At 49.2% G+C, this 11,115-nt stretch overlaps 1 protein-coding gene across 1 annotated transcript; it reads left to right on the forward strand.

Annotated features, from left to right (window-relative positions):
* The first annotated feature begins 9,642 nt into the window (after window positions 1–9,642).
* OXT (oxytocin/neurophysin I prepropeptide) lies at window positions 9,643–10,315 on the forward strand. The gene is made up of 3 exons (XM_072736236.1): window positions 9,643–9,808; window positions 9,883–10,084; window positions 10,213–10,315. Exons 1-3 carry the CDS (start codon window positions 9,689–9,691, stop codon window positions 10,266–10,268), a joined length of 378 nt encoding a protein of 125 aa, XP_072592337.1. The 5' UTR covers window positions 9,643–9,688; the 3' UTR covers window positions 10,269–10,315.
* Window positions 10,316–11,115: the final 800 nt, after the last annotated feature.

The following is an 11,115-nucleotide window of genomic DNA, read 5'->3' on the forward strand; positions in this document are numbered from 1 at the left end:
CCAGATCTTCCAGGTATTTCTAATCCCTGGGGACCCAGAGTTCTACTGGGGCCCACTAAGCAGAGCCAGGGCTTGTGGCAGTCAGGAGAGAAGTAGGACCTAGAAAGCAGGAAGTAGCCTCATGCATTTATAAAATATATATGTTGGAGGGCGAGAGATAAATCCCATGAGAATACAAAGGCTTGCCATGTCAGTGACATTTCTGGGAATCACTGGGCTAGGGCATGCTGAGATATCCTGTCGAAAGTGAGAGAATTCTCACACTGTGCTGACAGGAAAAGATAAACATAAAAAACTATTGAATCTAGCAATTCCACTTGCAGATATATACCCAAGAGAAATGATGCTTATGTCTCAAAAGACATGTAAAATAATGTTCATAGAAGCTTTATTCATAATATCTAGAAACAGAAAACAACCCAAAAGTCCACCAACAGAGTAATGGATAAACAGATTCTAGTATATTCTTACAACTGAATACTACTCAGCAATAACAAAGAATTGAGCCACTGCTGTACAACAGCATGCGTGAGTCTCTGTAAGATGGTGTAGAGCAGAGAAAGCCAAACACAAAACAGTACCTACTCTATGATTACATCTAGATAGGTTCAGAAACAGGCAAGATTAATCAATTATAATACTCAATTATGATATTAGGCTGGGGCCATCTCAGGAAGCTCAACGGGAGAGTGCATACACGGTGAATCTTTTAGAGAGTGCTGGTCATTGTGCTGTTTTCATAGTGTAGCAACAGGTAAAAATCCATTGAACTGTACACTTAAGATTTGTACACTTTATGTAAATATTATTCTGGTTAATAAAAGTGAAGGAAAAATATTTCCCAGCACAAAGACAAGATGACATAGTGAGAAGTGACTGCATGAATTTGTTGGCCATGAAAGTAGAGAGGGCATCATATGAATGTCTTCTTTATATGTGTGTTGCTTTTCCAGTTAACTACTCCCAAAAATGATGGACAAATTGCTATACCCGGTACCTTTTTATCCCTGAAAAGGGGATGGTGTGCATGGTGACCCTCTGGATTTTGGAGTCCACATTGGCCACCCTTGAATGTGCTGCTCTGACCCATTTGCCAGAACAGAATGGCTATGGGCTCTGAGAGTCATCTAGGGCAAGAGGCAACCACAGGCGATCCAGCTGCATGACAGGCGGTTCTGCCTTTTATGCCAATGATGCAGAGTCCCCTCATGCTCAAGATGTCCACAGTTGATCAGAATGCTGGGGAAGCCTGCAACAAGCTCCAATGGGATCTTACATCAGAAGTCCCTAGAGGTTTATTTTATTTATTTTATTTTATTTTATTTTATTTTATTTTATTTTATTTTATTTTATTTTATTTTATTTTATTTTATTTTGAGAGAGAGAGAGAGAGCACATGCATGTACAAAGGATTGGAGGGGCAGAGAGGAAGAGAGAATCTTAAGCAGCCTCCATGCCTAGCATGGAGCTAACACAAGACTGGATCTCATGACCCTGAAATCATGACCTGAACTGAAATCAAGAGTCAGACGCTGAACTGGCCAAGCCAACCAGGGGCCCCAGAAGTCCCTAGGGTTTCAGAACAAAGCTATAACTCTTTTTGACAAGTCACTAACTCCTTCTGAAAAACCTATCTTTCCTAGTCCCCTGCCCTGTTAGAGACTACCTGATGTTGAGCCCCCAGGGATGTTTCAGTTAGCTTATTATGTATAACAAACCACCCCAAACCTTTATGGTCTGAAACAATAAATACTTATTACTGTTCAGGAGTCTGTGTCTGCATGTTTCTTCTGCTTTTGGGTGGGCTTTCTCATGCATGTGTGGTCAGTTTTGGGTCAGTTAGCAGCATGTGCAAATGGACTCTTCCCGAACTCATGCTCCATCCTCAACTCATGTTTGTGATCTCATGGAGAGTCTTAGGTGGCCAATTGATCAAAGAGGGAAAAATGGAGTCCTGTTTTCAGACGGCTCATAATCCAGATGGCAGCTGGCTGTGGTGCTGCTGTCTTGCTCATAAGTGGTCCTGAAGGACAGTAAGGAGATGACTTTCCCCAGCTAACAGTCCTTCAAAGGACTGTTACAGCAGCATCACAACCACTTTACCTGGAACTGGAAAGAGAGCCTTAGGGACAGACAAGTAGCTGCATGATAAGGGACTTGGCACTTAGCAGCAATAGGATAGGAGGGATGGTAACTTGGAGACCTGTGGAAAAGCATGTGGGTGGCTCTGTCAGAATGGACCTGAAGTTGGAGAATATTTATGTGTCTCTTTTTTAAACAAGATTTTATTTGTTTGTTTGTTTGTTTGTTTATGAGAAAGTGATAGCGAGAGAGAGAGCACAAGCAGGGGGGAGGTGAAGAGGAAGAAGCAGACTCCTCACTGAGCAGAGACCTGGGACTCGATCTCAGGATGCTGAGATCATGACATGAGCTGAAGGCAGATGCTTAACCGACTGAGCCACCCGGGTGCCCCTATTTGTGTCTCTTTAGGAAGATCCCCAAAAGGACCTACTGCAGAGGTGGCTGTCAATAAGCAAGTGAACAAGATGACTCCATGCCTGTGCATGTCAGGCATCCTCTATCCCTATCCACCCCACTTCTTGCTCATTGGGCCCATGAACAACGTGGTCATGGTGGCAGGGATTGCAGCTGTGTGGGGCTCAACCACATGGACTTCCCTTCACCAAGGCTGACCTGGCTACCATCACTGCTGAGAGCCTAACCCAGCACCAGCAGAAACCACTGCCAGCACCGACCTTCAGAGACGCACTGGATGCCTCATGCAGCCTGATGGACATCCCACCAAATTGCTTGTGATCAAGGAACTCCCTTTCTAGGAAAAGAAGGAGGACAATGGATTCTCTGGTCTTAGCATGCACCCATCCACGCCGTGGCCTCGGAGAACAACGGAACAGCCTACTGAAGGCAGACGTACCATGGCAGCCCAAAGACCACACCACAGGGTGGATTATATTCTGAATCTGTAAACAATGTGTGGGGCTGTCTCCCCACAGGAGTGGCATGGAGAGAATGGTTAGCCTCAACAAAGAAAAATCATGAGCAGTCCTGAAAGCCTAGTTGAAACTAGAAGCTTCTCACTAGTGCTGCTATCATTCTTTGTGGCTGCGTGATTTCCATGAGAACTGCTCAGCCACTCTGGCTCAAGAATCGAGAAGGCAGCTTCAGCCTCTTAGACCAAAGTTGTGCAGGACACGTGCATGCACCATCTCCGCATCCTCTCAGCCCTACCCCTTCTCCTGCTGCTGCTGGGAGTCCATTCCTTGTAGGCTGGCTCCACACCAGGACCATCAGGCAGCACTTCCACTTAGGTGGAGGTGACACTGCTCACCTTTTTTGTTTGTTTGTTTTTTAAGGTTACTGCTCTACAGCATTCTATTTTATTTACCCTTTTTTAAAAAGATTTTATTTTTAAGTAATCTCTACACCATGGAACTCGAACTGACAGCGCTGAGATCAAGAGTCCCATGCTCCACCAACTGAGTCAGCCTGGCACCCTTATTTTTTTTAAGATTTTATTTATGTATTCATGAGAGACACACAGAGAGAGGCAGAGACATAGGCAAAGGAGAAGCGGGCACCATGCAGGGAGCCTGAGGTGGGACTCGATCCCTGGACTCCAGGATCATGTCCTGAACCAAAGGTAGACGCTCAACTGCTAAGCCACCCAGGTGTCCCAGCCTGGCACCCTTATTTTATCTTTATTTGTATTCCTGCTTAGTTAAGATACAGTGTTATATTAGTTTCGGGTGTACAATATAGTGATTCAGCAATTCTATACATTACTGTGCTCATCACTATAACTGTCCTTAGTCCCCTACAGCTATTTCACCCATCCCTCCTCCCACCTCCCCTTGGGTAACCATAGTTTGTTCTCTGTAGTTAAGAATCTGTTTCTTGGAGGCGACTGGGTGGCTCAGTCAGTTGAGCAGCTGCCTTCAGCTCAGGTCGTGATCCCAGGGTCTGGGATTGGGCCCTGCATCGGGTTCCCTGATCAATGAGTAGCCTGCTTCTCCCTCTATAATTCCCTCTGCTTGTGCACTCATTATTTCTCTCTGTCAAATAAATAACTAAAATCTTAAAAAAAAAAAAAAAAAAGAATCTGGGGATCCCTGGGTGGCTCAGCGGTTTGGCGCCAGCCTTTGGCCCAGGGCGTGATCCTGGAGTCCCAGGATCGAGTCCCGCACTGGGCTCCTGGCATGGAGCCTGCTTCTCCCTCTGCCTATGTGTCTGCCTCTCTCTCTCTGTCTATCATGAATAAATAGATAACATCTTTAAAAAAAAATAATTTGTTTCTTGGTTTGTCTCTTTTTTTCCCCTTTGCTCATTTGTTTCTTAAATTCCAAATAGGAGTGAAATAAAAATAAAAAAAGGAGTGAAATCATACTGTATCTGTCTTTCTCTGATGGACTTATTTGCATTATATTCTCTAGATGCAGAAACATGGAAAACATGTCCACACAAAGATTCATACAGAAATATTCACAACAAGAATATTATGATGGTCAAAACAGGAAACAATTAAATGTTCATCAACTGGTGAATAATAGATAAGCAAAATAAGGTACATCCATGGACTACACAGCAATACAAAAGAATGAACTACTGGTACATGCAATCACTTGGATGAACCTCAAAAACACCATGGCAAATGAAAGAAGCCAGACACAAAAAATTACATACCATATACTTCCATTTATAGGAAATTTCCGTATCAGTGGTTTCCTGGGGCTGGGAATGGGAGCAGGGAGTAATGGTAACCAGGTATGAGAGATCTTTTCAGGGGATGGAAGTGTTCTAAAACTGAATTGTGGTAATGGTTGAACAACTGTTTACTAAAAATCATCAGACTGTGTGCTTACATTGGGTGGGTTTTATGCTACATAAATTATACCTTATTGAAATTGTTTAAATAATGAAGTTAAACCTTCATGTCAGCAGCATTTGGCACAGCTGATCATCTCCTCCTCCTTGAAACCCTGTCTTCCCCACCACACTCTTGTTCTCTCCTATGTTCCATCCATGGTCTATTTAAGAGCATGATTTTTTTTTTAAGAGCATGATTTTTTAAAATCTATTTATTCATGAGAGACAGAGAGAGAGAGGTAGAGACACAGGCAGAGGGAGAAGCAGGCTCCATGCAGCGAGCCCGACCTGGGACTCGACCCTGGGTCTCCAGGATCACACCCCTGGCTGAAGGTGGCACCAAACCGCTGAGCCACCTGGGCTGCTCCTAAGAACATGATTCAATCCTTTCTCTATCTCTCCTCCCCCTGGGTGAGCTCACTCAGATCTGCACCTTTAAGTATTGGTCCTGATGATGTCTAGATGTGGATCTTCAGCCTAGCTCTCTCTCCTGAACTCCAGAACTTTATCTCTAAATGCCTGCTTAAAGATTCCTTCCGATGTGTGATGGGCATCTCAAACATCATGTGCCCCACTGAGCTCCTGTCCTTCTGAACACAAAGCTGTGCCACACTCAGGGTCCTCATCCCAGTTGGTGGCAGCTCCATCCTTCCCACTGCTCAGCTCTAGAAGCTTGGAATCATCTTGGACATTTCTTTTTCTCTTTCACCTACATCCAACCCATAAGCAACCCCCAATTGGCACCTTCTTCTTTTTTTTTTTTTTAATTTTTTTTTAAATTTTTTTTATTTATGATAGTCACAGAGAGAGAGAGAGAGAGAGAGAGAGGCAGAGACACAGGCGGAGGGAGAAGCAGGCTCCATGCACCGGGAGCCCGATGTGGGATTCGATCCCGGGTCTCCAGGATCGCGCCCTGGGCCCAAGGCAGGCGCCAAACCGCTGCGCCACCCAGGGATCCAATTGGCACCTTCTTCTAAACAGGTCTGGAATCAAATAATTTCTCCCTCCACACCCCCACCACCATGGTGCAGCCCACTGTCATCCCTTGTGGGGATTGCTACGGTAGCCTCCTCACAGCCTCCCTGCTTCCACCTTTGCTCTGCATCTTTTCACAATATAATATCCAATGTTGTCCTATAACCTTTAAATCCAATCACATCATTCCTCTATGCAGAGCTCTCCTGGTTCCGCATTTCCAGCTTAGGACCTTTGCACTTGTGATTTCCCCTGCCTAGAATACTCCCCTCCCATGACAGGGAGAATTCTAAATTGACCCCTGTGATTCTTACTCCTGGTAGCCACATCTTTATGTAATCTCCTGTTGCATATGAATAGGACTACATGTCCAAGCTTTCTCCTCCTCCTCCTCCTTCTTCTTCTTCCTTCTTCTTCTTCCTTCTTCCTTCTTCTTCTTCTTCTTTTCTTCTCTTCTTCTTCTTCTTCTTTTCTTTTTCTTCTTCTTCTTCTTCTTCTTCTTCTTCTTCTTCTTCTTCTTCTTCTTCTTCTTTTCTTCTCTTCTTCTTCTTCTCTTCTTCTTCTTCTTCTTCTTCTTTTCTTCTCTTCTTCTTCTTCTCTTCTTCTTCTTTTCTTTTCTTCTTCTTCTTCTTCTTCTTCTTATTCTTATTCTTGTTCTTCTTTTATTTTATTTGGGACGCCTGGTTGGCTCAGCGGTTGAGCGTCTGCCTTCATCCCAGGGTGTGATCTTGGAGTCCCGGGACTGAGTCCCATATAGGGCTCCTTGCATGGAGCCTGCTTTTCCTATCTCTGCCTCTCTCTCGGCCTCTCTCTGTGTCTCTCATGAATAGTAAATAAAATCTTTTTTTAAAAAAATATTTATTTTATTTATTTCAGAGAGAGAGAGAGAGAGGACATGTGCATGCACAAGCAGGAGGCAGGGCCGAGGGAGAGAATCTCATGCAGACCCCTCAGTGAGCACTGAGCTAGACAGAGACTCTATCCCAGGACCCTGAGATCATGACCTGAGCCAAAATCGAATCAGATACTCAACCAACTGAGGCACCCATGAGTTATATGTCCTTGAGGACATATAACTTCCTTCTAACCAATAGAAGATTATGGCAAAAATGGTGAGATATCACTCCCATGATTATAGTTCATTATATGATAAGGGTGAAAAACTGCAAAACGCCCCCCCCCCCCTTTTCTCCATTACACTTACTACCTCCTAACCTACTGAAATATATTTACTGTTTGATGCCTCCCCCTCTCTACCAGAATATAAGCCCCTGAGAACAGGGATTTTTGTTTGGTTCACTGGTGTTTCAGGCGTCTGTACTGGGACCCCATGCATCTTCAGATGAGGAGTCCTGAAACAGCTAAAGAAATGGCAGCACTGTGGGGACCATTATGCTAAGGTAATTTATGTGCATGTGTTAACTTGGGTGAGGTTATGTGCTCAGAGGACAGGCAGGAGGTCTTTCTGGGGCTGCCTCTAGGGTCAAGCCCTTGGCCTTCTAGCCCTGGCAATGCCAATGAGCTGATTTGGCTGAGAAACAAGATTAGCTGCTGACTGGTAATCAGGGCAGCCTGACCAGCTCCTCAGGGCCGGGCAGCTCACATGAGTGGCTCAGGGTCAGCCGGGCCCTGTGACCTGTTCAGCCCCAGCAGCCGCAGCCCCCTCTTTGGGGAGGGTCGACAAGAATGCTAGAGTGGCTGGGGCCATCCCAGCCTCCTCCTCCCTGAAGGCAACACGTAGGGACCAGCTGGGCTGCGCTGAGTCTATTCCTTCTGACATTGGCCTCATTTCTTCTGTGCTACTGCAAGATGGGCTCCCCGAGAGCACTCTGAGATGGAGTTAAACATGCAGGGTGTTTATTACCAGGAGTCCAGGGGACCCACTTTTGTGGAAGGGAAGGGTGGAAACCAGATTAAGTATAAGGAAAACTGCCATGAGAGCCTCAGGTAACCCTATGTGAAGTTCCAGAGCTGAAATAGTCCTTTGTAGTTGCCCACCAATGAGCCAGACCAGTTATTTGGATGTGAGCCACCAGGGAAGAGTGTGACCTTGGGCCAGGTGGCTCTCTGAAGCTGAGGCAGGCCCTGGATGGGCTGCCAGCCAAAGGCTGTCTACTGACCACAGTACCAGCAGCTGGGTGGCAAGTCCCTTCTTTTATTATTTTTTTAAGATTGATTGATAGATTGATAGATTGATTGATGTAATCTCTACACCCAAAATGAGGCTCAAACTCACAACCCTGAGAGCCATAACAGGAGCAGAAACCAAGAGTAGGACAGAGCCAATGGCAGGTCCCTTCTTGAAGAATGATCAGTGCTGAGCATCTCCCTGTTTGTGACACTGGCCAACATCCCTTCCATTGAGGCCCTCTCTTTTATTTGTAATTATTTTCATTTTAAGATATATTAAAAATGCAGAGTGCCTAGGTGGTTCAGCCTGTTAAGCATGCCTTCGCTTAGGGCTTAGGTCAGGATCTAAGGGCCCTGAGATCAAGCCCTGCATCAAAGTCCCTGCTCTGTGGGGAGTCTGCAGATCGGCCTCTCCCTCTTCCTCCATCCCTCCCCCTGCCCTACTCCAGCCATGCTCGTGTGCGCACTCTCTCTCTCAAATAAATAAATAAATATTTTTAAAAAGATATATTAAGGGGTACCTGGGTGGCTCAGTTGGTTAGACAGAGCTCAGCTCATGATCTCGGGGTCCTGGGATGGAGCCCCCTCATCAGGCTCCCTGCTCAGCAGGGATTCTGCTTCTCCATCTTCCTCTGCCTCTCCCTGCTGGCTTGCACTCTCCCTCGCTCCCTATCTTTCTCTCTCAAATAAATAAAATATTTTTAAAAAAGATATATTAAAAAATGCAAAAAAAGCACTCTTTAAAATCCATAAGACAAAAGACACAGAATTACAACAGAAACCAATTGTATGTATGTATGTATGTATGTATGTATGTATTTATATTCAGGTATTGAAATGTTAAAACAAATTTGTGATATAGTCACAAATATGCATCTTTATTTAAAGCATTAGATATTAACATTTTTAAAAATACATTTAAAAATATAAATAAAGCATTAAGATTCAGCAGCAGGTCCAATAACTGCCATAATTTCAAAGTGATGATGAATCTAGACATACAACGTTGTAATGTGATAGGAGAATATCTGTCATTTTGATTTATGACAAAGTCACACGTGTCGCAAATCCCTCTGTGGTCTGTTGCCCACCTCAGAGTTGAAGCAAAGGCTAAATGTCAGTTAGAAGTTACAGAAAATAAAGATCTTTCCCTATATCAATTCCAGGTGTAGGAATGTGGGTATTGGTGTGAAGGCGGAGGGTGGGTTCCAGGAAATTTGGGTTCGGGCAGAGGACAGCCCCCCGCCCCCCAGCAAGAGAGACCAGGATGCTCCCAACCCAAAACTCGCCAAGAGGGCAGATGGGGAGGCCCGCCCAGGCTCTTCTGACCCGGCGGTCCAAGTGTCTGCCATGTAACCCTTCCCCCAGATGCTGGGAGTCCGGCTCCAGAGTCCCCGGTTGGGCCTCAGGCCTCATGCTCCCTGTCCCCCGCAGGCGCCCCGGCCCCCCGCCCCCGCACGGCCTCCTTAGCTGCTTCCCCGGCCCCCGGGCCTTTAGCCGACGCGGGGACCTGACCCGGCCAGGCCCCTGCAAATGAGGGGGCGCGCCGGGCGCCCGGGGCCTGACCCGCAGCGACCCGCTGTGACCAGCCATGCGGCGGCCCCCTTAGGCAGGCCCCGCCCGCCCGGGCCCGGCCATAAAAAGGCGCGCCGCCGCCGCCGCCGCCGCAGCCCCCGCCGCGACCCCGCGCGCCCGCACCATGGCCGGCCCCGGCCTCGCCTGCTGCCTGCTCGGCCTCCTGGCGCTGACCTCCGCCTGCTACATCCAGAACTGCCCCCTGGGCGGCAAGAGGGCCGCGCTGGACCTCGACGTGCGCCAGGTGAGCCCCGCCCCTCCGGCCCCGCGCCCCGGCCTCGCGGGGCCGCGCTCACCCCGCTCCCGCCCTCCCGCCAGTGCCTCCCCTGCGGCCCCGGGGGCCAAGGGCGCTGCTTCGGGCCCAGCATCTGCTGCGGCGACGAGCTGGGCTGCTTCGTGGGCACGGCCGAGGCGCTGCGCTGCCAGGAGGAGAACTACCTGCCGTCGCCCTGCCAGTCGGGCCGCACGCCGTGCGGGAGCGGGGGTCGCTGCGCCGCCGCCGGCGTCTGCTGCAGCCCGGGTGAGCTGGGGCCGGGGAGGGCCCGGGAGGGGGCGCCCGGGCACGGGGCCGGGGCCGGGGCCGGGGCCGGGCCGGGGCCGGGCCGGGACCCCGCGGGGCGGACCCTGATCCGGCGTCTCTCCTCCCAGACGGCTGCCGCGCCGACCCCGCCTGCGACCCCGACGCCGCCTTCTCGCAGCGCTGAGCTCCTCTCAGGAGTAGTGAACTCCAATAAAGCAGTTTCCCCTCCAACCCGACTGGCGTCTTGGTGTCGGAAATGGGAGGGAGGGCGCCGGGCGACGCCGACGGTCGTGCCTGGGGGCCTGCGTCTCTGGCTCCCGGCGGTTCAGAGCCCCGGTCGGGCGCGGTTCCCGCCGCCGGAATCCCGCAGGGGTGGCGAGGGAGGGGGCAGCAGGGCGGCTGCGAGGAGAGCAATCTCCCTTCCAAACAGCTGGGAGCGCGCCGCAGGCGGACTGAAGAGATTTTTTTTTTTTTTTTTTTTTAAGATTTTATTTATTTGAAAGAAAGAGAATACAAACGGGGAGGAGCAGAGGGGAAGGGAGAAGCCGACTTGCCCGCTCTGCAGGGAGCCTGACGTGGGGCTCCGTCCCCAGACCCTGGGATCCTGGCCAGAGCCCAAGGCAGCCGCTTAGCGGACGGAGCCACTCGGGTGCCCCAGGAGGAACGTTCAAAGCACCCAAAGGATAAGGTGGGGTGGGCCTGAGGCACCAGAGGGGCGGGAGGCGGCCAGCGCCTGAGTCACTCCCCTGCCTTTGGATGGAGGCGCGAGCGCCCCTGAGGGCTGGGTGCGGGCCTCGCGGCTGACGGGCCTTCAGGCTCCACGGAGCTGGACTCCAAAGCCCCGGAGGCCACAGGTGCTCAGACAAGGTGGCCAGGATGGTGCCCCCAGCTGGCCTGCGCTGGCCTGTGCGGGAGAGGAACTTGGCAGTGCTGGGCCTCTTGCAGGACAGGGGTTCAGGAGAGCCCGCAACCACAGAAATGACCACAAGATGCAAAAGCTTCCTACAAACAGAATCCTCAACCGTTTGTCA

Source organism: Vulpes vulpes, chromosome 14 (assembly GCF_048418805.1).
Source record: "Vulpes vulpes isolate BD-2025 chromosome 14, VulVul3, whole genome shotgun sequence".
NCBI lineage: Eukaryota > Metazoa > Chordata > Mammalia > Carnivora > Canidae > Vulpes > Vulpes vulpes.

Coding starts and splice junctions, on each gene's coding strand:
- OXT (XM_072736236.1), top strand. CDS start 9,689: ATGGCCGGCCCCGGCCTCGCCTGCTGCCTGCTCGGCCTCCTGGCGCTG. Junction 9,809..9,882: donor TGGACCTCGACGTGCGCCAG/GTGAGCCCCGCC, acceptor CCCTCCCGCCAG/TGCCTCCCCTGCGGCCCCGG. Junction 10,085..10,212: donor CGGCGTCTGCTGCAGCCCGG/GTGAGCTGGGGC, acceptor CTCTCCTCCCAG/ACGGCTGCCGCGCCGACCCC.